Source organism: Pygoscelis adeliae, unplaced genomic scaffold (genome assembly GCF_000699105.1).
Source record: "Pygoscelis adeliae isolate BGI_AS28 unplaced genomic scaffold, ASM69910v1 Scaffold537, whole genome shotgun sequence".
NCBI classification, from domain to species: domain Eukaryota; kingdom Metazoa; phylum Chordata; class Aves; order Sphenisciformes; family Spheniscidae; genus Pygoscelis; species Pygoscelis adeliae.
Window position 1 is genome coordinate 748,724 of NW_008825213.1, and position 27,371 is coordinate 776,094.

At 45.7% G+C, this 27,371-nt stretch overlaps 1 protein-coding gene across 1 annotated transcript; it reads left to right on the forward strand.

Annotated features, from left to right (window-relative positions):
- Window positions 1-27,371, forward strand: REXO1 (REX1, RNA exonuclease 1 homolog (S. cerevisiae)). The gene is made up of 16 exons (XM_009329091.1): window positions 1-34; window positions 1,018-2,801; window positions 6,192-6,293; window positions 8,716-8,917; window positions 9,890-10,053; window positions 11,921-12,058; window positions 13,059-13,182; window positions 14,271-14,384; window positions 15,571-15,708; window positions 17,636-17,749; window positions 18,399-18,472; window positions 22,011-22,121; window positions 22,505-22,620; window positions 22,797-22,935; window positions 25,519-25,639; window positions 26,397-27,371. The coding sequence occupies exons 1-16, from the start codon at window positions 1-3 to the stop codon at window positions 26,483-26,485; spliced, it is 3,564 nt and encodes a 1,187-aa protein (XP_009327366.1). The 3' UTR covers window positions 26,486-27,371.

Consider the following 27,371-nt stretch of genomic DNA (forward strand, 5'->3'; position numbering starts at 1 on the left):
ATGTCCTTCTCCCTTTTCACCATGAGTTGGAAAGGTAGGTGGGAGAGTTTGGAACACCATGGCAGAAAGTAGAGAGCGTTTATACTTGTGACAGCTGCTCCCATGTCCTTTTCAAGATGAACGTTACACGATGAGCTTTAATGGACTCTCCAGTTGCAAGCTGTCCCTTGGATGCGTTGCTTTAGCATTTCCGTATTGTTCCATAGGGTGGACCATCACCCACTAAAAGCTCTTCTGCAGAGCTGTGGTCAGAAGAGCCGTGCTGCGTGGTCACAGCGTATCCTCTGTTCGTAGTTCTAGAAATGCCTGTGTAAGAGAGGCCACCCAAGGGACTTGTCTGAAAAGAGACATTTCTCAGGAAAGAGAAATGCTCTGGGTGTTTAATGTTCCTGGCTTGGTGGTTGTTCTGTGTGGTTGAGTTGTGTTGCCTTTGGACCTGTAGTTTTTTCGTATTAGCAGCACTCAGTTTGTCAGTCCAAATAAGACTGGTTTTCCTGCAGCTGCTGTGAGAAATACTGAGCTTTGAGGAATATTGGAGGCTTGCAGTGGGCTGTAGGCATTGGCATCGATAAATGAGAACCTAATCCACAGTTTTTTGTACTGGAATCCTCTTTCCTCCCTTGGTCGTTTCATTGAATTAAGCAGATAATTCTGTGCATACTCAGCTTCTCTTGCTCCTAATACAGTGATTATTCTTTGGTGCCCGGAAGAATATTTAATTTATAGAGCTTTTCCATGAGTAATAAAAGCACTTTGTTAATAGATCTTTAGTCCTTAAGGCCCAGGAATAGTTTGTAAAATCTAGTCTAGCCACACAGCTGCCGCTGGCCAGAGTGTGTCACTGGTGGCTTTTGGTATCAAACATCTATTCTGTGGTGACGAGAGCGTGGCTTTTGGTAGTCTTTCAGTATTGGGTTTTGATAAGAGCAGACCTTAAAAAGACCTTCTTTAAATTTTACTCCAACGAAAATTTTACCTAAATTGCTGGCAGTAAATTATTTTTTCCTTCTCTTACAGAACGAGGCTATGATCCCTACAATCCAGAGCTTCCAAGGCCCTCGCTGGAGGCGGAGGATGGCGCTCTGGCTGACATTACAGATGTGACACCCGGTATTCTGGAGCTGGAACTGGTCAACAAGGCCATTGAAGCAGTCAAAAATGAAGTTGAGAGAGAGCAGAAAAAGTATGAGGAGCTGCTAGAAACGACAAAGGAGTTCAGTGCTTCAGAGGCCTCCTCGCTCATTTCGAATACGCCTGTATCAGCTGTTGGGACACAAAACGATTCATTTACCTCCTTAGAATATAATCCAGGTAGCTACAACTTTAATAATAACTCGGACTACAACCCTACTCCTCTCGCTGCTGCTAGCCGGTCAAGTAAATACACTTTGGATACTTCCCGATCTAAAGGTAGCTCACTGGAATATGTTCCCAAAGCTGTAGTACAGAATAAAAAATACAGTAGCACTGTCACTAACAATAAATATGTGATTGATGACTCTAAGCCTTCTACAGACTTGGAATATGACCCACTTTCGAATTACTCAGCCAGGCTTTTGAGCAAAGCCACAACAAAGGAGCCAAAGGGGTCTAAAAGGGGTAGGGTGTCTAGTTATGATGAATCTTATTCTCCATCGCGAAAGAAGCTCTGTGAAGTACCCGATGACTACGAAGTGTGTGCCAGGTTCTCTTCTTCTGAAGATGAGGCTGATGTGGAATATAAGCCAACTTCTGTTAGTTCACAGTCAAAAGCTGGTTCTGAAAGTGAATCAAATGATGGGTTATCCAACAAAGAGCAGAGCACCAAACTGGATGACTTTGCTTCCCAGGATAGCAAAGAAGCGGCAGCACAACATGGCGTGGAAGACCTTCCAAGTTCACAGAAAAGTCTTTCCAAAAACTTACCAGACAAGAATGCAAAAGCAGCGAAATTGTGTTCTGGTAAAAACGACCAGGAAATTGAAAATAAAAACAAAGACTCAAAAGACAAAATGAAAAGGAAGAAATCAGATGTTAGTAAAACACCTGGCCTCAATGAGGTTGGTAAGAAGGAGAAAAGTAAAAATACAGAAAAAGACAAAGTGCTCAAGAAAGAAGAAAAAATAAAAACCAAGAACGAAGAGAAAAACTGCAAAGATAAAAGTGTCAAAGTGAAAACCGATGTGAATTTAAAGAAACCTGAAAAACTAAAGTCAGAAAAAGTGGATGGGCTTAAGAAAGAAAAATCCAAGTCCATCAGCAGTAGTTCAGGGAAAAGCAAGAGTGAGGGTGTCAGCAAAGGCTCTAGTATGGAGAAGCTGGGGAGCAGCAAGAAAGACTGCAAGCTGAAAACAGCTGATGTGAAAAATGGTAAGGAAACCTGTGATCGTAAAAACAAAGAGAAGGGGACCAAGACTCCAGCACTGGAGCGAAAGAAAGAAAAGGTCAGCTCTACAGAAAAAGGAGATCCAAAGAAGGGTCGGAAGCAGCAGAGTTTGAGTCATGTTGACCTGTTTGGCGATGAGAGTGGAGATGACGATGACAAAGGCCGGCCTTTACCATCCACGTTACTTGGCGTGAGCTCAGACTCAGATGTTGATGACTGTGGTTCAGACTCTGAGAATGAAAATGAAGGGACAAAGAAAGTGAAGCGCTCTAAATTGTCAAAGTCGTCGTCGTCTTCCTCAACATCTGATGACATTGATTATTCCATCCTTGAGAAAGACTTGGACTTTGAGTCAGATCCAATGGAAGAGTGTCTCAGGATTTTTAATGAATCTACAGATGTGAAAACTGAAGACAAGGGAAGGCTGGGGAAACAGGTAATGCTGGTTTGGTTGGTTGGTTCTCTCACATCTAAACGTGAAAGGATTCTGGTTTAGTTTAGTGGTGTTGCTTATTTCAAGTAGCTGAAGAGGGCTATGGAGGGGGACTCCATATGTTGGAAGAATCTCATCCTTGTCATGACTGAGTGCTTTGAAGAGTTTGCACTTGAATTTACCTCCTGGATTGAAAGCTGCTGTGAAACGTAAGGATTCAATTACCTTTTGTGTGGAAGGCCTTTAGCTTTCAGGGTTATCAGTTACTTCTGTCTCCATCTGGCCTAAGAACCATGGTGGCCTGGATGACTGGAGAAAAGGCTTCAGAGAGTATGTTGTGTGTGTTTCAAAGCTAATCCAAGTTTACTAATCTGGGCGACGCCTTCTTGTTGCAGCATAGTTTACGGAACATGGTGGCAGGTGGAACCAGGACAGTGTGTTGGTGTAAGTCAATGTAGTTGGCACTGAACGCTTTGGAGACTCCCCAAATTACTGTTTTCTATTTTAAATGCATACTGCAGATATTTTATGAGGATCTCTGGATATCTTGTAGGTGGTGCAAATAAGAAAAGGAGGGTAAAATTTCTTCAAAAGGTACAAGGGGTTTCAGAATAAGGAGGTAAAAAGACAGCATTTACATAAAAAGGCTTCTGCCAGTGACTGTGAGGTGGTCCCCAGAGGATGCAAGAAGCTCATTTTCCAAGATTAAAACAGAACGGAGCAAGTGTAAAAGGCTAGAAAGCAGCTGCTGGCAGTGATCCTCTGACAGCCTCTGGGGCAGGGAAGTAGGAGCAGACAAAACTCATCCTTCATCTTCTGACATCTGAGTTCGACCAGGCAGCAAGAGCAAACTCTCGATCCTGGGAGCGGCTGCCTGTGCATGGGCAGGATTGTTTGACTTGCTGTCCGACCCAGCACGCCCAGGTTTTCTGGTTGGGATGATTTTGCTTGCGTACAGAGCAGGTGTTCAGCGGATTGGATTGGAAAGAGCTTTAAAAAAAGAAAAAGGTGACAAATTTGGCAACACTGAGAAAACGCCCCAAACCTGTCTCTAGCGTTGTCTGTCTGGCACATCTGACTGCAGTGCAGAGGTATCGGGGTCGCTGAGCCAGCCGTATTACCTGAGGCTTAGTGTGGGGCAAAGTGACAAAATCAGGTGCCCTCTGTGTGCGGGGGGACAGAGGGTGCCAAAGGCCGAGTGCATCTATCCAAGGAATTACTGAGTGGCTTCAGCTGCAGCTGTCCTGTGTCCAAAAGGTAATGGAGGTACTGGGACTCCATCAGGGCTTCCAGTGTGCTCCCGTTTAGACCCCTTCAAACACAGCAAGACTCCCTCTGGGATGATTGATCTGAAGGAGGGGCGGGGGGAGTGCAGCAGGAGCCACGTGACTGCATGGCGGAAAGCCAATTTCTCCTGGTTGGTTGTTGACTTTTATTCTAAAAACGGCATCAGGAATTGGTGCTGGTTTTCAGGCATTTGTTAGTTGGGTGGGTGAAGTGGCCGTGAACAAAATTCTTCCATTGATGACCATCTGTATGTGGAGGACAAAGTGAGCCGGGATCTGCAGCATGGGGAGGAGACCTCATCTTTTGAAAAGGATAGCTGGACTATTAAAGCTTTTTGCTGAACTCTCTGTTGCAATAATGTCCCCGATCTGTTCTGAGAGAAGTCTGTGCTGCTGACAAGTAAAGACCTTTTTTACACTTGTATGAAATGCCTTGGTAGAAGAAACTATATAAAGCAGTTGTGTGTAATGATTTTCTTCTGAACTATTAAGCATTACTTGATTTTGCTTGTTTAAAATTCAGCTTGCTTTCTTCAGTGTTTAGTGTAATTCCCAGCTAGGAATGAGCGTGTTATTTTTGGCTTTGTTTCTTCAAATTGCCTAGTTTAAGTGAAAATAGTATAAGGGCACGCAATCTGTAGTGGGAAATACTAATCCATTTAGAGCTTTCCAAATACGGAATGATTCAAAATGGACTGAATTCAGAAAGTGCTGAACCAGGGCCTTCCACTCACTGCAAACAGTTAATTCTGGCATGGAGTGGCAATGTTCAGCTGTCAGCAGCCATGTGTGTTTCCTTTGCACGTGCTTTACCTTATACCCCTGCACTAAAATTTTAATTTCCCCCTGTTTTGGAAAGGGAGGAACAAGCATTGCAGCTGAGGGGTCCTTTTTTTGCGAGGTGGGTGTTTGTAAGTAGGTACCTGCTTCCCCGCTGCGTTTCTGGCAGGTGGGATTGGTCACGGGGAACTTTTTTGTTTATGGAATGATTTTGTAGATGGAGCTTGTGTGGTTTGGTCTCAGTAATGTGCTAGTCCGGAGGGAAGGTACGTGTGGGCAGTGCGGTATGTTTCCACCAGGAAGGATCGCTTTGTGAGAGAGTTTATTAGGGATGTAACTGAATTAACAGACTTGCTGAGTTCCTAGAGAGCGAAGTGATTCAGTGTGAAGTGCTCACCCAGAATGCCCTTGTGGTGATGAACACAAGCTCAGCCTAAGTGGAGTCTAAGCTCATCCCTGAATCCAGCCTTCAGCTCTGTCGCTGAATTTCTAAGAGATTGTCAGGTTCGTCTTTGCTCAGAGCTTTGCCAGGGATTGTGTTGGAAAACTGAAAGCAAGATTGACTGGAGAGCAGCTAGAGTTTTGAAAAATAAACTTGTGAAGTGTGTTTTGTATAAATGAACAGCCGAGTCAAATTCAAAGAAGATTTTAAAGTGGTTCCCCCGCCCCCCCGGCAGCAAGTCTGAGATGTTAGCTCAGAAGTAGCTTTAGCTGGAGAGGTGCCGTTACTTCTTCCTGGGTTTCTGGCCGTACAAGTGTGTGACCTGGGGATTTGTCACCACAGCCTTTCTGCAGATACGGCTGTGGATAAAACTGCAGAGAAACGTTTCCCTAAACGTGGATTGGGGGCACCGTGGTCTGGCGTCGAGCAGGTTTTCAGGACCTGCTCTGGCAGCATGTTATGCAAGAGCAGAAATGAGTCAGCTCCCAAATTCTTACATAAAAAAACAACCCAAAACCCCCTGGATTTTAAGAATGCCATGAAAGGTGTGAGGTGTGTGAGCGGCTGGCAGGAGAAGGGTGTTCAAGTCTCCCGTGGCAGGGAGGGGCTGTCCTGAATCATGCCAGTGCTGCCAAGTGCACAGCAGTGCGCTCGTGGAGTGACTGCTTGGGTGGGAACTGTAATGCTGCTGTTCGCTGGCTTCATTGGTGGCTCTTGGGTTCAAAACAAGGTTTGTTTTAGTAGTTCAGCGGCTGACCACGTGTTGTTCTCACCTGCCACCTGCAAGGACTTTCTGTTAACCCAAAAAGAGACTTTTCAGATCTCCTCATTGAGAGGGATCTTCAAGTCTATTCAGTTTTGGAAGCTTGTTCTTTTGTTTTCCAGCTATCCAAAGAGGAAGGAAATGAAGAAAAGACAGAAGATAATTTAACTACCTTGTTTCCTGGCCAAAAAAGAAGGATCTCTCATCTTGTCAAACAAGGAAATGTAAGTGCAGCTCTTGGAAGCAAAAGTTTAGATTCTTTAAAGTGAGGATTTTCTGTCCTGTTATGACACTGGAAAATGATGCAGTCCCAGGTTCAGGCAGCAGTGTATGAGTTGTTTGCGCTGGAATCCATCTGTGTCAGATTTCTTTCCTCCCCTTTCTGATTTCTGAAAAATGTGTTTAGGCATCTTTTACAAATGGCAGCAAAACTCTAATGAACTTTTGTAAAACCAAGGGTAAGCTGTGGAAGAGTAAGTGGATTCTGCACCTTGAACTCATTGGGATAGATCGAGATGTTCATTTTTCTACAGTATAGCTTCATTCAATCACTTAGATAAAAATTAGCTAGACACAAGGTCAGTCTGTGTCTGATGGTACTTTCATTTGTCTCGTGGACCTAAAAGATAGCTGTAGGAATTTTGTCAGATGTTTAAAACCATTACCTTATATCTGTTCTGAATCAGCCAAGACATCAACAGTATCTTGTTTGATACTCTTCTTTCAAAATTGTGAAAATACTTTAAATACAGAGGAGAAGAATAAAAAAAAAAAAGGCAAGGAAGACATTCTGATTTTTTTATTTCTGTCTCACTGGGATTTTAATTCATTTTTTCTCTGAGGGTTTAATGTGTTTCCCTCCAGGTGCTGAGCACAGATTAGTCAGTTTTATGTTCCAGCAGGATAAGAGTGGAGACTTACACACTGATTTGAGCCGGGTAGTCCAAATTAATTGTTCTTCCTTTCCTCTCTGTCTGGAAAGGGTTTCTTTGCTTTTAATAATTTGAAGCCCTGAGGTCAATACAATGCGTTTTACTTAACTACATATCTTCAGCCAGTTCATGTGTTTTGATAAGGGCCCTTTCTTCCAAAGTGAAGAGATAAGAGACTGAAGCAAATGGGTTGGAAATTCATTAACTCAAATATTTATTGTAAATAGGTGCCTTTTAGACATGTACAAATCTTTAAATACATTCTCTTAATGTGACAGCTGATCCCAAAATGCTTTCCAAAGATGTGAGCCTCAGCACAGCCATTGCATGGGCAAACAGAACCGATCTGATGTGCTCAGCAGCAGCTGCCATGAGCATACACTGGGACGTGCGTTCCCTGGAGTACCTCAGCTCGGTGCTGCTGCCAAGTCTGTTCAGGAGGTGCCGTGAGACCTGAACTGCTGCTTTTACATTCAGAGTTGAGGCTCGTGCTTTGCTGTGTCCCTCCAAGTCGAGTATTTGCTCAGTCTTGCTTGTGATTCATAGCTCAAGGACTGAGCAAGCAGAAGGGGAGGGAGCTGAGTTCTAGTTTAGTTGCCGGGGGAAATGGTGGACCAAAGGAATTGAAGGTGAGGCAGAAAATTAGTGTCCTGTCCTGCTCGGAAGTCTGTAATTATAATTTGATGGCTGACTGCACTCAGTTTGGTATCCAGAAGCTGGTGTCAGCATCAGACACCAGGAATGCAGGAGGTGCCAGCTTGCCCCCAATTTGCGGTCTCAGAAACGCCATGTTACACATGGGCTGTGCGAGCGCACCCTTCTCTGAAGAAATTTCAGGAGGGAAGGCCTGTTTCTCAGATTTCAAAGGTTATTAAGTAGTGTGGAGAAGTTTGTACTACTGCTGCTTCTCTTGTACTTCTGCTGCTAGAAAACTTTCCTCTTTGCTGACATAATTTCTGGCACCTTTCCTGCAACCTAAATTTGGACAGCAAAGAAAATGCATGTGTAACTTGTTTTTTGTGCTAGTAAGGGCTGAAGTAGTGAAATGCCTCCAGAAGTAGGCAGGGGCAGAGCCCATTTAAAATTCAGAGCTCGGTTTATGTAATGCTCTAATCTCATAAATACATATATGTGAGACTTTTAAGTAGTTACAGGAACTAGAGACCTGACACAAGGCTGCTGAGAGGGGGGGAGCTGGTGTAATGCAAGGGTAGGTGGCACTGGTTCTTCAGCATGGGAGAGACACAGAGGGAGAGAGCTGTAAAACTCAGCATCGTGTAGCAAAGGGGAATGGAGAATAGTTGGTCACTTTTTCACTGCAATATAAATTAAAAGCATGCAGTAGGCAGCATGGGGCTAGATTAAATTTCTAGTGCAAGACTGTAGAGCTGAGAGTATTGACAGAGTCCAGAAGTGGGTTAGGCACAGGTGATGGGGAACATCATGCCATTAAACAAGCAGTTCAGATGCCACCTACCAATTTAGGAACATGCCAGAGTGCTGGGAGGCCTTGCCTCGGGGTGAATCATTAATGTCATGTTTTTTAGTGGGTGACTCTAAATATTTTGTTCTGGAAGACGGTTCTCCTCTCAAAAACCTGTATTTGCTAACAGAGAGGGGTTGAGGAAAAGAGACCTTTCTTGGGTGAATGGAAGCCAGAGGGTGGGGATTGAGCAGGCGAGCATGCTGGCTCTAAAACTTTTTGTCTGTGCAGGCAGAGGTCCCAAGCAAGCCTGTAATCCGGCCGTACCGTCCCCCCACCGCTCAGGAGGTCTGTTACCAGAGGATCCAGCTGGCTCAGCAGCAGGCGGCACAGCTGGCTGTGGCCGTTCAAAAGGCCTCTCTTTCTTTGCCAGGAGAAAAGAAGAGGATTGCTCACGTGCCAAATGTAGCCCTTTCCGCAGCAGCCAAACAAAGTAAGCCAGCAGTGTTATTTGTGGTCGCTGTCCTGTCCTCCTCCCTGTTAAAAGACACTGCCTTCTGTTTAAACTTCTCCCGAGCAGATGTGAAACTATCAGGAGATGTGTAGCATTGACCATGACTTGAATCTTCGCTGATAGTGGCCAGTGGAAGGTCTTTCCCCTGAGAAATTCCATCCTGTTCTGAAAAGCAACAGACTAGACGTACAGCCCCGTTCCCCCATCTGTCTCCCCCAGCCTCCCTCACTTCAGCCTGTTCTTCTTCTGTTTCTTCTGTTTCTTCTGTTTCTTCTGTTTCTTCTGTTTCTTCTGTTTCTTCTGTTTCTTCTGTTTCTTCTGTTTCTTCTGTTTCTTCTGTTTCTTCTGTTTCTTCTGTTTCTTCTGTTTCTTCTGTTTCTTCTGTTTCTTCTGTTTCTTCTGTTTCTTCTGTTTCTTCTGTTTCTTCTGTTTCTTCTGTTTCTTCTGTTTCTTCTGTTTCTTCTGTTTCTTCTGTTTCTTCTGTTTCTTCTGTTTCTTCTGTTTCTTCTGTTTCTTCTGTTTCTTCTGTTTCTTCTGTTTCTTCTGTTTCTTCCTTGGAGTTTGCTTCTCATTCGCTCTTCCATTCAAGCCTTCAGCGGTGGCACGAACAGGAGGGAAGTACTAATTAATGCTCATTGGTATCCCTTTGTAGCTGGAAGGACTCAGAGCTGACGTGATGGGCAGTTAGTGCATTGTAGCTGACAGGGTTACCTCTTTAAACTCTGCTGACTCAGTTACCCCAAAACAAACAGAAATGAGGCACGTTTCCTGGCAGAAGGTTCCTTCATCCTTGCCTGGAAGGTGGTAAAATTACCCAATTTGTATCCCTTTGAGGCTTCCATTCAAAAAAAATCACAGCTTGCAGCATGGGCCTTTTATAGTAAGTTCATTCTGTCAACTTGAAGTTCAGTGGTAGGATTTCTACCGAAATACGTTTTCTGTTTCTTGCAGGCCTCGTGAGTAGTAAGACGACTGTTGCTGGCAGGAGTGTCACACCTTCCAATGACTCAGAAGCACCCACCCTTTCTCTGAAGGCTTGCACCTTAGCTGGGATGGCTTCAAAGACCACCAGCACCATCGTGCCGAAAAGGATAGCACATGTTCCCTCCTTACAGGTAAGAGAAATTTGAAATCTTTCTGGTCATTCCCCATTGAGGGTGCTATGTTTAACCGTGCTGCTCCAAACTTAGCACTCTCTGAAGAGCAGTGTTTTGATTAGGTTGATTAAATGGGTTTGTTTCTTCCTGTGGTTTTCCTCGATAGCATTGTATAAAAAATTAAACACTTGAGGGGTAGGAGCTTAAAAAGATAGAAATACTTAAGTGCTGCTCTGATCTCTTTGAATATTGATCGCTCATCTTCAGTTTGAGTCGTCTGTTGTGCTGTCTGGCTAGGTGTGTAGCTCTTTGTGTCAGGGACTTGGAGCCTCTCGTGGTCAAAAGGCATGGCTGGATTAATGCCCTTCCTGGGCTTTGTGGGCCATATTGAGGAAGGTGGTTATGAATAATGTCCCACAGTGACCTATATAGTTAAAATGTGATCATTTAAACTTCATGCTGCTGTTAATATTTGGGGAAAAAAACTCTTCTTCCCCCCCCCGGGATACCTGCCCAGCATTTGGGTACTTTTGCTATGAGTTCCTTAGCAAAGGAGTCCCTCCTTTCCCCATGGGCACTGGGGAACATGTTACTCGCCAAGACAATTCAGAATAGAGTTCCTCATGCAGCAGCATGTGGATGGCATAAGAAGCTGTTTGCTGGTGTGGATGGCAAGGAATGTGGTTAGTGCCAGGACTTGATTAAAGATACCTTTATTGATGATACCTTGTGTCAAGATATGTCATAACATACTCTGATTATTTCTGTAGGAGTGAAAAGTCATTTTCTTCCTTCCCCACCCAAAAAGCCACCATAGTGACATATAACTTGAAGCTGATTAAAAATAAAAGAAACAACTGAAAGGATAAAATATTTACCAGTGTTACAGAGGTGCTTAAGGGTATCATATTAGAAGTTGAGAAAATATATATAGGTAATGAAAAGGACCAAATTCCCTTGAACAGGGCATCAAAGTGGAAGTCTCATGAGCAAAATGAGCACGCTTCCCATTGAGGTAGGACCAGTTGCTCCCCTTTGAACGTGCTCATATCTTTTGTAGAGCTCTTTTTATTACAAATTGCAGCAGATGGTTTGGTTTATGGATATCTCTTGGGTGGGATGGGGAAAGACTGACAAAACAATTGGGTGGTTTAGAGGTGAATATACGGTTTCTTCTCCAAAAAAGAGACAAATTGTGTTGATTTGGCGGATAAACTGGTGTTAAATGGAAAACTGCAGTGGTAGGTCATAACTCGGTCCAACATGCAGTTTTTATGCATGAAGATGGTGTCATTCAATTTAAGGGGGAAATCCTTTCATGATTTGCATTAAAAAAGGAAGAAAAAACCCCAATGCAGTAAAGTTACAGGAATCCCACAGAAAGCGTGATGATTTAGCTGGCTGCCAGCCTGGCAGGAGTGGCCCTCCCATTCCCTCTTCACAGCCAGAGTACTGAAAAGAAAACCATGTCTGTCGTGCGCATAACTGGTGTCATGTGTTCACGTCTCCAAGTGCAAGCGTGGTGCTTGGTACCGTGCTAATCTTGAATCTCTTAATGTAAATGTCATCATTTTCATGGTCTGGGATGCTTATATGTGTAAATGTAGTGTTGTGACTAATGCCACTGGGAGTCCTTGGCTGCTGGATGAGTTGCATAATGAAGCATGGTTGTTTTTTGAAGTAGTGCGAATACTGAAGGTGGCACAAAAGCTTGAAGTGGTGTTTTTAGTACCAAAAATGATGCATGTTATGTTTAGCTTTGGGCAGATTTTCAGAAAGGAAGTCATGCCGCTATTAATAACATAGCAGGAAATGTGAGAGTCTCAAAGCAACATACTTCTTAAACCCTGAATAGTCTCTTTCTCTCTCTCTGTCTCATCTCTAGAGCACCAGCTTACAGAGGCCTGTTATTCCCACAGAATTTGGTGCTAAAGTCCCAACAAACATTCGTCAAAGATATCTCAATCTCTTCATTGATGAGTGCCTGAAATTCTGCTCTTCCTCCCAGGAGGCATTTGACAAGGTCTGTACTGATGCTTGCTTCTTATGAATAAAGTCTGCAGCAGAGAATAACATCCTCTGCCTTGGCTAAGACCTTCTAAAATTGCAGCAAACCCAGAAAACTCTCCTATCCACATACAGTTCTGTAGTGGAGACTGGCATTAAATAATTCCAGACTGGACAACAGAAAATGTAATTCCAGGGGGAGTTTCCAGTAGGAAATCCCACCTTTCCCTTAATTCGGAAAGCATGCACCATCTTTTTAATAACCCCGGAAGAGGGATGTAGGGGAATGTGCATTATGGTCAAGCTGGACAAAAAGGCCTTTTGCTCTGGTACAGCAGCAAACACCTCCTGGAACCTAAGCGTTCAGCAGCGGTAAGTGTTTGAGATAGATGTCATTGGTAAAACTTGCTGCTTATGAACTGCGAGGCTTTAAGGAGCCTTCTAGCAGTAGGGAATAATATAGTAGGATTTCCAAAAGCAGAGTTGAGAAAGTAATGTGTTTTATTGGAAAACTTTGGCCATTAACGTTAGTTGGGTAAACATGGGACATTGTGTAGTGTTTTGTGACCAAAGCAGATGCCACGAGCATTTCTTTTGTGGGATTTCACCTTCACAGCTCCCTAGGGGGAATGTTCCTGTTGCATCCAAGGAATGACCGTTTGCCAAACTTCCTTTTCTTGCCAGTTAAGATCTTGCAGTGCCACCGAAATGGGGAAAACAGCTTTTCCCAGGCAGTTTCAGAACTGCTTTGTTAATCTGTCAGGGAAAGTTTCACGTGAAAATGCTTCTTCCAGCACTTTGTTTAAAATACAATTATTTTTTTTCTCTTACTTGCCTAAGCAGGCCTCAGAACGAGTATATATTTGTGCCATGTTCCACTTTATTACTCGATTCCTTGACAGGCAATTTTTTTTCCTGTCATACTTGGATTCTGTATTTTAAGAGCCAAACGTTTCTTTACTCCAAAAGCAGTAGTGGAAAAGAGAGTATGTAGTAATGAATTGCATTGTTTGCAGGCTCTGTCAGAAGAGAAGGTGGCTTATGAACGTAGCACCAGTCGCAACATCTACCTGAATGTGGCAGTGAACACCTTAAAGAAGCTCCGAAGCCTAGTGCCCAATTCCCCGTCCAGTACGAACAGTACGTACCACATTTGTGGTTTAATAATCGGAGCCCTGCTTGGATTAGAAGCCACGGAGAGAAACTTGTTGAAAAGACAGACCCATTTCTCAGAAGCATTATGCTGAAAGGCAAACAACTCCAGTTAGCTTTTTATAGTCTGGCAAGCTTTAATGGGCCTTCAAGAGGCAAGTCCTGCAATGCTTTGTTGGCTGTCTGAACCTAAATGGAGATAATGCCACATGGATTTTTTTTAGCACAAGTTCTTTAAAATGAAAAGCCCCGCTAATGGAGTAACTTTCACATGATGCCTTCAAAGTGATAGACTCGTCCATCACCACAGAAATCTGTTACACACATTAAGCTTCAAGAGAGAAACGAAGAGGGTTAAGACATTTCATTATTGGCTCTCGAGAGGGTACATTAAACAATCAATTTGTGCTGTTCTTGTGAATTTTTTTTTTTCCTGGTCTCTTCCCTTTTCTCCCCTCTGTCTTCATTACCTTCATGGCCATTAGTCAGAGCAGCTGAACTTGGGAGGCTGGCCTTTAGGAGAGGGCTGCCAGTTAATGATTAGTAAAAAGCACCTATCTGCCATTATCTGATGTGCTGAGCATATTCTAGAGCTCTGAAGCTCCTTTCTAAAAGAAGTTGAAAGATTCAGCGTGGGAGTCTGGTCTGCAGGGACCTAACAACAAAGCTGCTCGCTGTGGGTGGGTGATGCCACCGTGAAGCATGTGACTGGGTCGAGTTGCTTCTGTGATTAGTCCTCTCTTGCTTTTGGTCAGTAGGAGGGCTTGCTATGCAGAGTAAGCAGGTAGAACTACCAGAGTTCCCAGGGGAACTGTAAAAATGTCCTTGCTGCCCTTAAAAAAAGTAGCTGTGGGCTGACAGTGCCCCACAGAAAGCTCCCCATAGCGCTGGAATGAAAATGCTAGGCCACCACCTTACATGTGCCAATTTCTGGAGCGCAGCAAGAATTCAAGAGCATAAATGCAGTCCTCCTTTTGCCGATGTGTAGTGCCCCAAACTCTAGGACTGAAGTCACTCTTACTCAGCTGGGTACCTGATCTCTGTCCTGTTTCGCTTCTTCCCTCTTCTTGCTGCAGAGACAAGTAACAAGAAAGTGGTGTCTCATGAAGCTGTGCTGGGAGGGAAGCTTGCTGCTAAGACAAGCTTTACTCTAAACCGGTCAGGGAGCTTGAGAGCAGAGGATTTAACAGGTAAGACCCTGCTCCTGTGAGGCTGTAACCTGTAAGGTTATGGCTGGAGGTCTAACGCTGTGACTGGGGAGGGCAGGATCTGGCTGATGCATGAAGTGCTGTGATTTATCTGGGGGCCAGTGTTATGAGTTATTTCCTATCGGCAGTACAGTGCTGCAGAGTCACTCGGTGAATGGTACACCACGGATCAGCGCCTTCCTTGCTTCCCCGCTTTGGGCTGCGAGTTCACTGATGTAGTTTGCGTGGCTTTGATGTAGCATCAGTAACTGTTCAGAGCTGCCTCTTGTGTTTTGGGTATTACTGACTTTTGGGCTTTTATTTCTGTCTGGATTTTACTTTAACTTTCATGCCCTGAAGCAGTACTTTACAATGTGCCCGTCAGATTAAACGGCAAACTTACAAATATCTCCATCTGCTCTGCAGGGCTCAATTTCACGTTTACAAATGTCATAGTAAGGTCATATCGTAGCCAAAGGGTTGTGCCACAAGCATTATTCATGCTGGCTCAAATCGGTTATGGGTATTTTGGTTGCCAAGAGATGTAGGCAAATTGTTGAGGAGATCAGAGAAGAGACAGGGAGGCCACAGAGCAGAAGGAATTGACATGGAGAAAGCTTAAAAGGGCCTGTATAGCTCAGCTAAGCAACATCAAAGGGTGCACAGCAATATTGGAAGGGTTTAACGTAGCAGCGAAAGCAGAGATGTTGAGCAGAGTACAAGAAGTTATAATTATTCTGTGAAATGAAACGAGCAGCCTGAAATCAACAGCAGGAAGAAAGCTTCTGACAATGAATTTTTTTAGTTAGCTGTGGGTGGCCTTTGAGAGATATTCTGTGCACTGTGTTACAAATTATCGGTTAAAGCATTTAAAACATTAAAATGGGAGAAGTCTCACTTTGGTAACAAAAAGGCCTGAAGACGGGCCCTTTCGAGGAATTCTGTTTCAGCTGTGTTTTCCAGACTTTATGCTGGTTGTTGAAGAGGTTAAAAATCAGCTTGTGCACCAATGACCAGATTGTAAAAAATACTGCTCTGGCACCTATTTCTGTGTCAATCCTGAGCAAAGGCAGTGGAAGCAAGTTTAAAATAGTGGGAGTCCCTGCCAGAAGGCTTGATAAAGCAAAAACCAGTAAGAGAAACAGCCCCTACTTAAGTGATCTGGCTTCAGCATTGTCTTTGTGTGCAGGAGCTGCCTTGTACCGGCGACTAAAGGAGTATCTCATGACTGAGGAGCAGCTAAAGGAAAATGGTTACCCAATGCCTCACCCAGAGAAGCCTGGTCGCGCGGTCCTCTTCACTGCAGAGGAGAAAAAAACAATTGACTGTAAGCTCTGCTGGCTCTTTCATTCTGCAAGGTTTGCTAGATACATTACAACTGGAGACATCTGTCCTGCTTGCAAACGGTCTTTTTGCATAAAGATGTTCTTGGTCTCAGTGTGGAGCCATTTGCTCCTGTTGTGATGGGTCTCCTTGGCTGTGACCTCTGTCTCTGCAGGCCAGCCGGTCGCGGAGGAGAGGAGCGTGGCTGCAGAAGTCTGTTGCCTTTCTAGAGGACAAGTTTCTCCAGCTTGCATGTCACGAGAATGTTATTTTTGACACAAGGTTTATAGTTTGTGGCATGTGGGGCTGTGAGGCTGAGTGAGGTTTCTAATTGCTGCCAATAAATATGAATTGGTCAGGTTGCCTCTCTGGACAAGCTGCCTTCGGCCACCCCCTGTGAGGGCACGTTTTGCACTTGCTCACACCGTGCAAGTTTTAACTCCAACTTCATTGCGCTAACCTGGAGGCTGGCTGCTGCTTCTGCAAGGGAATTGGTTGGAGAGAGGCTCCTGTTTAGCATCTGATGTCGCGCCCCTCTTCCAGGGGAAGCATTTTTTTGTATCTCTGTGCATATCAGCTGCTGCTGTGGTGTGATATGGACTGACATTGGGCCAGGCTGGTTTTGCGGTGGGTCATGCTTTGCTGGTTTGGATTGCACAGTTTTCTGCTTGATCTCTTGATAGCGCTGGGCCAAGTAGTTCTCAAAAGCCCTTTTTGCAACTGGACAAAATGATCCCCCAGGTTTCCTCAGGACAGGGTGGGGTCCTCTTCTGTCTGAATTTTCTGAACTCCTGTAGCAGGATTTATGCTTCTCAAATGCTGATTAGAGCAGGCTGTGATGCGGCAGGGATAAAACACATACTTAGGATATATTTTGAGGTGCCTTGCCACACTCCTCTGAACATCTCTTTGGAGAGACCTTGCTAAAGTGTGTTAAGTGCTCATCCATGTTAACACCTTGTGTCTACATTTGTCCTGTGGTTGCTGAAGCAACCTGTACGAAAGCTCTCTTGCATTAACACTGTCAAGTACTGTATTTGTTAGAGCCCTTTTCTCCAGTTAACCAGCCAGCTCCTTTATACGATTCTGAGATCATGTTCCTGGTTCCGTTTCTGTAGTTTCCTGCAGATGTTGCAGGATCTTTGAATTTGTTCTTATTTAACTAAAGCTATTGCTAGTCTGTTAACGCTGTGACCATGGTCAGTGGACAAAAATGGTTTAGACTGGTGTTATGCAGAGCTGGGAATGTGCTAGCAGCTTAAATCCTCACGCTAGAACTCAGGGAATTGCGTGGAGATCAGAAGCATGACAGTCAGCTCCTTTACTGTGGCTTTTTGCATCTCCTTTCTCTGAATTGTGGGCAGTACAAGTACAGATGACAGGAGGGTGAAGGCTGTAACTGACCCCTCAGTGGGCCAGGCTGTGCTGTAAGTGTTCCTGTTTTTAGATGCTGGAGAATCCTTACAGAAAAGCTGTGCCCGGGAAGAACTCGAATGTCATTTGGAAGTGACAAGGCACAGATCCCCTGGAAACGAGGCTTCATTAGCTCTGGTGTCCAAAGAATGACTTATTTATCCTGTTTCTTAAAATAACTGTGTTAGAGTACAACGTAATTTGCTGTGGATGGAGAAACAATGCCGCAAATGTTGATGTGAACTGTGTTGGAGCTGATGTTGCACACCAAACCCACTAGGGAGTCTTATGTTTGCCTCTGAGAAGTGTTTGGGGGGCAAATGCTACAGGACTGCGTTTTCAGAGGGATTGCTAGGTCTATATGGGAGTTTGAAACAACATTTGGAATCCTTTTTAACAGGAAAAGTCGTTTCACTGGTGTTTGGGGCTTGAGTGATTCTGATTTACTTGTGCTTTGGCCAAGTTTAACAGGTGAAGGATTTCTGTGACCTGACTCTTGCTTCTCTCTTCTCTTAAAGCCTCCTGCAGGATTTGTTGCCGCTGTGGCACTGAGTACATGGTCTCAGCCTCTGGAAACTGCATTCGCAAAGAGGAGTGTGTCCATCACTGGGGAAGGCTACGCAAACAGAGAGGTATATCTCTTCAAAGAGGGCTTAGTCATGTGCTAGCTGTGCTCTAGCTCCAAACACAGAGTCTACCTCGGGTTTGAGTTGCTGTGGAATGTTTTGTGGCTTTTGGGGCTTGTCATGCTCACAGGTTGTGACAGTTCCTAGTTTTGTCACTGGGTGGCCCTGCTGCCGCTGAAATAGCCTTGCAAAGAGCTGCTGGGGAGTAGTGGTACAGTCCTGAAAATGTGACACTGGGGCTGGAGCAGAGGTTGTTCATCTTTCTGTTTAAAAAAAGTAAAAGAAAAAACAAACCTTCCTGTGCCTTTTGAAAAAATCAGTCTTTTTTAGGAGGCTGACTTCGGGGCGCTAGATGTCTGTCACTGCCCAGGAGAGTTTACTGGTCTGGGTTGAATTCATTTGCAGCAAGGCACTAACCTAGTTTGAGCTCTGCTGTGGTTTTCTGTCAAAGCATTCAGATGGCTTCTGGAGTTTGTCTGGCTGAGTACGAGAGACTTAAACTCTTTAGATTGCTGCATGCGAATCCATACTTATTTTTCCCCTTTGTTTGACACATTATTGTTGCTGTGCTCATCCAGGATATCTCTGCATGTGAGAGCTAAAGTTTAGGTCTCTTGTTAACAGGACTCTTCTCTTTTATCTCTTGCTCTTTCAGTGCCAGGTGGATGGGAAACTCATTACAGCTGCTGCTCAGGAGCTGTGGGTTCACCAGGCTGCCAGGTTGCTAAAGTAAGTTATTGAGCAACACCTTTTTATTCTCAGTGACATTTGTCCTCTGCTTACAGCGGTGATGGCTGTGTAATCGTTGCTTGAGCCTTTAGAAGAATGGTGGCTTCCCTTAAGGGGGAAAAACAAGTACTTCTTAAATATCTTTTGCTATGCAAAGGTAGGAAAATTCAATGTTTGGCAGGAAGGAGGAGGCTCCTTGGTTGTCTGGAATGAGGTAGTTTCATTTGTTCTAAGCAAATGCCAGTGGATTAAGCTGCCCAGCAAAAGCTCAGACACAGGCTTCTTTAGGGAAACATTGAGGAAGTGAGGAATAAGGAATTTCCTTTTAAGGAGCAGTCTCAGGGCCTTGACAACAGTGTGCCAAAACCTCTTTCCCGTTTTTTCCTTTCTCAGATGCCTGTGCTAAGGTAACTTTCTGCTGTAGGCCAAATCTTTTCTTAGTTTTCTGTTTACAGCATGCCCTTTGTTGTATTAAGGGGAGGAACCTTCCCAAGGAGCCTGTTGTAACTCATAAATATTACTTCTCTTGAGGAGGGAGGGGGGGAAGGGGTCCCAGCACTAGAAAGTGGAATGAAAAACCTGCGCAGGAATAGAGTTTTGGCCCTTTGATAGAACTGAACACTGTTTGGGATACCTTTGCGCAGGTGCTTTTTTTTTTTTTCCCTTAGGCAACAGGAGAGTTGGCTTCCCAGCCTGGCATCACTGGTCCTCTCGAGCCATTGACTGAAGGGAGCAATCTGTCTTTTGCCTCTCCCTCAGGTCTCTGGGGATGCTCCTCGTCACTTGTTTCAGTGGCATTTTTATATTTGGCAGCTGCCATGCAGGGGAGAGGAGCATGATGCAGAACCAAGTGAGAGGGGATCTAAAAGGGTCATGTCCGGTGGACGGGGCTCCCAGAGCATGTCTGTGATAAGGCATCTTCTTGTCCCACTGTTTGAAAGACCTCAAGCGATACAGGGCCAGCAAGGCTGGCTGTAGGTTTTGGAGAGGTGTGTGCCCTTCTTGTTCTGGCCAAAAGCTAGAGCTAGGAAGTGAATTCTGAGGCAAAATTCAAGGCTTGTTAAAATGGGAAGACTTGTCTGTATGGGCGCCCTAAAAACCTGCCCTGCACAGTCTGAAGCATGGATGGGATCAGGCAGGCTGCTACTTCTCCTGTTTCTTTTTCATGTGAAATTAGGATCTCTTTTTAATCAGTGTTCCAAAAAACATCCAGCAGGGAAGTCAGGAGAAATTGATGGGGCTATAAAAACATGACTTTTCTGCATGTTTTTGTGTGCCTGTTGTAGACCATAAAACCTCATGGCCTTTTACGAAACATACAATCTCTCTAATAGCCTCTTACTCAATGAAGCATGCCACCAGTGCTCCGGGGCTCAGGCATCCTTTCGCATCTGCCTCCTAGTTGTTGTGCTGCTACAGATCACTATGTTCTGGCTTTCTTGGTTTTCTCATCCAAATGAGCGAGTTTCACGGCATCCTTTGGTAGATTTAAGGTTGGAGTCCACAGATTGCTCAGGATGAGAGTATGCAATGAGATATTGGGATGTTTGGGCTACTGGGGAGCACAGTACCTTTCATCTTTGAAGGAGGGCACTGAAAACAGCAAATATTTGTAATAAGAACCTGTTCTAAGGAACGAGATCCGTAGCTGGTTAGAAAAGCATGTCTGTGTCTTTTCCTTTCAAGTACATTTGAGATGTGCCTGTCTGGGTTATGCTGCAGTTAGCCAGTGTGGCAGGAGATGGCAGGATGGAGCTGTGCTCGTACCTGCGGCTCCCCGGGAGCGAAGGAGTCTGGAGCTGCTGTTCTTTGTGATAACTGAGTCTGCTTCCTTCTCTGGTCTGAAAAACAGAAGCAACTTTTCTGCCCTCCTCTCAGCAAGGAAGAATCGGGCAGTTGCAGAACATCAGCTAGTGTAGAAAAACACCTAATTTATTTTATTTTTTCTTTCCTTCAACTGCCCAGTTATATTGTATTACAGAGGGAGGGAAGAGATCAAGCTGCAAGGGAGAGAAATGGTTACTGTCTGTTGGCCTGGTAATCTGCTCTACCCATTTCTTTAGCAAAAAAGTCAGATTCATGGGCACAGATGCAGAATGGACAAGTGTGGCTTCTTGCTCCTGGGAAGCAACGAACCATGCGGCCTTTAAGCAGTGCTGGCTTTGGATACAGAAAGAGATTGGACTCAGTGTTGGCCCAGCTGCCTCGGTAACTTCAAATGATGCAGTTCTCTGTACTCTGGCTGCACCTGCAGTAATAACCTGTACAGGAAAATATGCAAATCCTTGCTTTGGTTATCCCTCTGCCTACAGGTTTTAGCTTCACAAGTGCCTCAGTTTCTCATCTCTCCAGCCTTTCTATCCTGAGATGAACGAGTACAGTTTGATTCCTTGTAGGGTAAGATCTGCGAGAAGCACGATGAAGGAGGCTGTGCACAGGCTGCTGGGATTGTGCGCAAATACATTGAGATTTAGGGATAGACAAAACTTAAACAAAACAAAAAACCGCACTGGGGAATAAGGGAGAGAGCGCGTCACCTCTGGGTGTGGTGCAGCGGTTTAATTTGACCTAAAACCATGTTAGTGAGCAAAAGGGCAGTCACAACCTCTGCCTTGCCCTCGATTATGTGTTCCTGCTTCCCCACTGGTGCAGTGGTGCAGGTAACCGGATCACCGCAGTCATCTAGTTTAAAACTCCCCCTGCAAAGAAGGCTTTCAGGCTGACCAAGTAGGGTGGGATCTGTGGCTGCAGAGGAGAGGAGAGTAGGAGTGCCTGTCGCAATAGCAGCTTAGTCTTGCATTGGCTTAAGCCACTTGTGAAATCACTCCCTGAGTTTTCCTGCTAGCTCAGGGAGCTCTTCTGCGCTGGATCTTGTTGATTCTAGAGCTTTAGCTGTGGATAATGAAGAGTGGTTGGAAATATTCTCTATTTATTGCCTCAAGTGCTGGTAGGCAGTAGCTCCTGTTTATCTGCGAATTGCTTGGTTTTGGAATACAGCGGCTTTTATTTGTTATGCACACATTGACATTTTCTGGTACTTCATTACACCAGTTTCTCATGCCGTCTGTGGGCTACAGTACACCTGATGCTAATGCTCAAACAGGAATGTCTGGGATTAGAATCCTGCACCTGGGCATGTCTCAGCCACAAGCTAAACCAGGAACCAGCAGCTGGAGTCAGATCAGTGTAAGATGTCAGTGTGACCCTTTCTGAGTAATTCTACTCTGAATTGAAAGTTGAAAGCTGCTTGTCCCTGGGTGTGTGATGTCTTGCTCCTATGTGAGCTGTCGATATGATGCCACTAGCCCTGATGTGGCTTTGGAATCAGGGTTGTACATGGCTATGTTTGCTGTTGTGGTGAACTTCTCAGACCGACTGGTAGGCAAAACTTACTCCTCATTAACCTTGAGAAATGATTAAAAAAAAAAATCTTTTTGTTTAAGTGGGAGGTTCTGTTGAAGTGGACTTTTTGGATTCTTGTTCCTACCATCAACAATTGTCTCTTTTTTTTTTTTCTCCCCCCCTCCCCCCCTTTAAGCAACATGTCCACGATGGGCGAAAGGAGAGCCTTGATGGCTTTGTGAAGACTTTTGAGAAGTTGCCTACGACTGATGGCTACCCTGGAATCTACGCATTAGACTGTGAAATGGTGGGTCCCTAACGACAGGGGCAATGCACAAGCAAAACGAAGCTTTTTGGGGAAGGCCGAGGGTGTGATACAGATGGCTGAAGGAAAGCTCTGTTTCCTTACCATCTTCTTTCTTTTCTGCTGTGGACTCTAAATCATATTGGTCCTGTACATTTAAATTAGCTCTTATTAATTAGTTCTAGCAATGTGTGTTTCATTTGAGGACTGCGTGCACCCTTGAAAAGCTGTAGCTAGCTGGCTGATATTGAGCAGTGTTTGCTGGCTGGTCTTGCTACACTAGAAATGCTGCATTTTGGGAGCTGCAGCACTTCGGTGAATGGCTCCATTGATACCATGCTGTGGTTGGCATGCACTTGTCTTCATGTCTGCTCTGTTGCTTGCAGTGTTACACTAAGCAAGGACTGGAGCTGACAAGAGTAACTGTGATCAACTCTGACCTAAAAGTGGTATATGACACCTTCGTCAAACCGGACACCAAGGTGGTGGACTATAACACCAGGTAAGGACGGTCTTCCTTGGGTCAGAGGTCTGTGCTCAGAATCAGGAACTTAGGGGGAATGGCTGGGAGCACTTGTGGAAACTCCACTGACCACCACTTCCTAATGGCTGAGACGCTTTGGGCCTTGAGGTGTTCCTTTAGTGAAGGAAGCCCTCCTTTCTGCTCTTGCTCTGCAGATTCTCAGGTGTGACAGAAGAGGACCTGGAGAACACTAGTATCACCCTGCGGGATGTCCAAGCCGTCCTACTGAACATGTTCAGTGCAGATACCATATTGATAGGGCACAGCTTGGAAAGCGACTTATTTGCACTAAAGGTAACTTGCATGTGTCCTGCATTTACATCTCCCTCTCCCTCTGGTTCTTTCCCACCCTGGTGTGTGTTATATGTCTCCTTTAAATTTAGGAACTGTTTATTTCCAAGAACAAGGAGGACACAGTAGATCTGTCTTGTCTCAGCCAGTGGGAAGCTGTCTGTGGTGGAAGAGTGGGTCATGTGTGTCACTCGTGGTGTCAGCCCAGCTTTTAGTGACTGGTGCTGCCCAGGGTGACAGACTTCTCTAGAGGTGACTGGGGAGGGTGAATAGAGCAGGGCTGGTTGGAAGGACCGATCGCAAATCATTTGCCTTTCACCCCTGCCTTATAGTCAAGAATCCTCCGTTGGTGTCAGCATCCTTTGACAGGCTTGAAGATGTGCTCAGCCAGGGTCAGGGCATGAACAGGGGAGGCTCTGGAGTCCCCTGTGCCCTTTGGATGTCCACAGTAACTATTTTAGAAACAGGACAAGCCTGTTCGTTGTCTCTGCCACTGGCGATAATTCTCATGGTTTCTCTTCTGATGTTAAAATGTCTGTTTTCTCCGAGTGAGGTTCTCTGCCTGGTTTGCTGTGATTTGTCGTGTTACTTTGATCAAGCTATTTTGACCTTTTATCTGTCTTGTTTCCTGCCTGGCCCGTGTCAGTCTAGCCTGCACATTTCTCAGCCATCTCTGCTGTCCTGCGAGGGAGGGATGTCCTCTCCCTTTGCACTCTGAACATAGATCCCCAGGGGCTTGTCCAGGGTCACCAAGAAAGCGTGCGGCAGGCAGGAGCCGAGTCTTTAGTCTATGCTCACGAGCCAGAACTTCCTCCAGCCATTCTTTATCATGCAGCTGCTTTGATGAAGAAGCTGTGGCTGCCAACTCACGGCGATGGTTTGGAAGCAGGAGGTTTTAATGCCTGCAAAGCGCTTTACCTCTCCATGGCACCCTTTATCCCAGCCTCTCAGAGAGTTCATCATCATCATAAAAAAATTATTTACAGTTTTATCAGCACAAGATGACTGCGCTGGCCTCTTAGAGGCATGATTTTCTCTTAGCATCGCAGACACTGCCAAGAGAACGAACCCGAGAGCAATATAGCAGAGCGTGACAGGCAGTGGCATGTCAAGTCGTAATGTCTGAAGGCTGTGGCAGTAAAGTCGACATCTCGCTAATGGCCATGGCAAGCTCCAAATGGTGATAGCATTTCAATTTTTATTTAAAGCTATATTATCCTGTTTCCTCAGTCTTCCTGATCTACATAAGTAATTATCATTGTGCCTGGGTGGGTGCCAAACTTGACTGCAGTCTAGGAGAGATTATCCATAACGTTGGCAGTTTTATACTCCAAAGAGTGTAGCAGGTTGTTTCTGTTAAACTGCAGCTGTTCTCAGGCATTTACAGAGCTGGGCTATGAAACTATTAATGACGAAGTTACGGATTGTCACGCAACATTAGCTGGTGCCTAGGAAGAGTCGAGGCAGACGAGGAGACTGGATTATCAGGGTCCTGTCTGAGTCATCCTGTGTCGAGACTTGCAGAGCCGTCTTTTGGTCAGGCATACAGGTTTATCTCTTAGACCTTGTGTTTTACTCCTGTGCTCAAGATGTGGGACTGCCTTCATCCATGTTCCTTTAGCTCTCACTGAACACGTGTTCTTGGCAACAGAGGATTAATCTTGTCTTAGCCTGAGAGTAAGAAATTAGTATTTAAAAAAAAGCCAGCTTACCCTATGTTTATGGACTCTGTCAGACGTGGCCTTTTGGTCCTCTGCAGGGCCCCTTGGTGCAGGGTAGGTAGCATGTTGACCTTTTCAGCATCCTCAGTTCCTCCAGCATGATAACACTTCATACCTAGAGGACAGCGAACCTCTTGCGTGTGCCCGGGCACTTTGACCCGGTCATGGGACCAGCCAGGGCCTGCCTCACATCCACTGTGTAGTTCCTTATGCCCAGAAGTACAAGCTCTCCTTGTCCCATTTCATCCTTGCTAAGCCGGTACTGGTTAAAAACTTCCTGTTGACTCATTGCTGACGGACTGGAGGTTTTCAGGTTGGTTTGCACCTTGAAGGTTAGGCCTTTTCTGTAGAAGCAGTGTGATGTACAATGGGTTAGGTACAGTTTTGACTTGCACATCCTTCCCGCTTCTGTGCACATCTTGAGAAGCAGTTGAAAGGCTGTTACAAGCTCTGTGGGGTCAACTGGTTCCTTGGCTTAGTTTTTCATTGTGAAAGACGCTCTCGGAGGTATGCCAGCTTCTCCAGGCCAGGGTATTAAGGATTGACCTGTCCTGTCGTTTGAGTTATATGAAGTGAATCAGCCCTGAATTTCTGCTGCTTTGAAAGTTAGGCAGGGCTTTGAGGGCAGGTATGTTGGCTGGCAGAGCATTGGGAAGCCTGCGTGCACGCACCCTTCAAGGGGGGAGTCATCTTTGATTCAGCCAGAGCCTCTTGCAAGACTGGTTGGGTTGGAGCTTGGTGACGGCATTACATGGAGCCTGAGAGGCTGACCGGAAGATTGCTTTAGCATGGTTAATCCTAAGGAGTGTCCGTCCCTGTGGGAGAGGGAAAATAAGCATGTTTCTTTCCTGCTCCCTCCCTCCAGCTTATCCATGGTACAGTGGTGGATACCGCAATCGTCTTTCCCCACCGGCTGGGTTTGCCTTACAAACGGGCTCTCCGGACGCTGATGGCAGACTACCTCAAGCGCATCATCCAGGACAACGGTGAGACCAAGGAGGAGCTGATAGTGAGGGTCTCGTGTCCCGTCCCACCTGGATGTGGGCTCCTTGGACCTGCCTTCCTCTGCTCTCCCCAAGCCCCATCCTCTTGCTCCTAATCTTTTTTTTTCCTGCATAGTGTCTGGCAGTAGCTGTAAATGGGCCGGTATATGAAGTCTCTGCCACAGATAGTTTCAGTTTGAACCCTGTTCTGAGGGCCAGCAGCACTTGCTTCTTCCTTCTCTGTGCTAAGCGGGGACCAGAGAAGTGGCGTGAGAAGGCCAGAGGTAGCACTGTCAAGGCCATATCATGCCCTCCCTTCTCTCTCTGCCAGACTGAGACTGACCTTTCTGTTTGAAGCACAGCATGTTCCTTTCTGTCTTCCTTGAGCACGTTGTAAACATACTGCTGGGGAAATTGAGGCCTCTCTGACCAGCTACTCTATAGCCTGAGGGCCTACAGACTAGCAGGACTTCAGCCCTTAATTTAAACAAGGGAACGGTGTCAGGCTGAAGTCCAGCAAAAAATGTGTTTAGTGGAAATTCTTCTACTTTAAATCCATCGCTGTGGTTCACGGTGATCACAGATGCACTTGTGGTTGCTGTGGCAGAGGGCAGTGAGCAGCTGGGCCAGCAGTGTCAGCCAGGACCTCGTCTCGGGAAGCCTTCCTCTGTGCTTTGTGCTGTGAGCAGGCGGCCCCTGTGCGGCAGAGGGGCTGCCTGGGCCGAGGTGGTAACTGCCATCCTTGTCTTTCTGTCCCCAGTGGAAGGGCACGACTCCAGCGAGGATGCCAGAGCTTGCATGGAGCTGATGGTCTGGAAGATCAAAGAAGATGCTAAAGTGAAACGATGACTTGCGTTTTCTCTCTCTCCTGTTCCTCCTCCACCTCTTTGAAGCAGTGCAATAAATGCTCAGAGTAACACTGTCCACCTGTACGCAGCAGCATGCTACCCCAGACTCCCCGTGCACTCGCAGGTATCTATGGGACTTAAGGACTGCTGCTGGCGCAGCTGAACGGCACCAGCTCACTGCTTGCAGGTCCCTGTGTCCAGATAGTGGCTCTCAGATCCTCTTTACTCCACCTGAGGGATACTCTGTGGTACAACAATTGCCTTGTAGGCGTGGCAAGGTGGTTTTGAGTAGCGCAACCAGAGAGAACTTCTTGGTTCCTAGGAGAAGCTTTTAGACGTAGGTTGGATACGTGAAGAAGGACCTTTCTGGTTCAGTTAACGGTAGATCTTTTTCTTTCTTTTTTCAAATGTAACTTAAATTGCCTCTGTACTCCAAAGCTGGTAGCTTCCCGCAGTGTCTGGAGATGGGGGGGAAATGAAAGTAAGTTGGGCAGGAAGCTGTAAAGTGAGTGGATTGCGTAGCTGGTGTGTGAATGGCAAGCCAAGGGGCGGTGAGAGCCGAGGATCAAGCCATCTGGGAGAAGATCCTAGTGCAGTCCCACTGCAGAGGAGAAAGCCAGAGCTGCAAGAGAAGGATGCTGTCTCTGAGAGCGTGTAGTGGGAGCGGCAGGTCGGAGAGGAATGAGATGGGTTCAGGGGAATTACCGCCTGCTGCGACCCAGGTGATCTCTTCAGTGAGGGCTGGCATCCTGGTTCTGCAGTCGCTGCAAAAGGGGGAAACCACAAGTGGCAGACCTTGCCCAGACCTCAGGGAGCCGTGTGTGTAGTAGTGAGGCAAGGGACAGCGGGGCTGGGACGAATTGGGCTCCCGGAGCCAAGCAGCAACT

Bases quoted from the DNA above. Each gene is read 5' to 3' on its own strand.
- REXO1 (XM_009329091.1), top strand. From the start codon at position 1: ATGTCCTTCTCCCTTTTCACCATGAGTTGGAAAG. The intron at 35-1,017 runs GTAGGTGGGAGA...CTTCTCTTACAG, and splicing joins TTTCACCATGAGTTGGAAAG to AACGAGGCTATGATCCCTAC. The intron at 13,183-14,270 runs GTACGTACCACA...TTCTTGCTGCAG, and splicing joins TTCCCCGTCCAGTACGAACA to AGACAAGTAACAAGAAAGTG.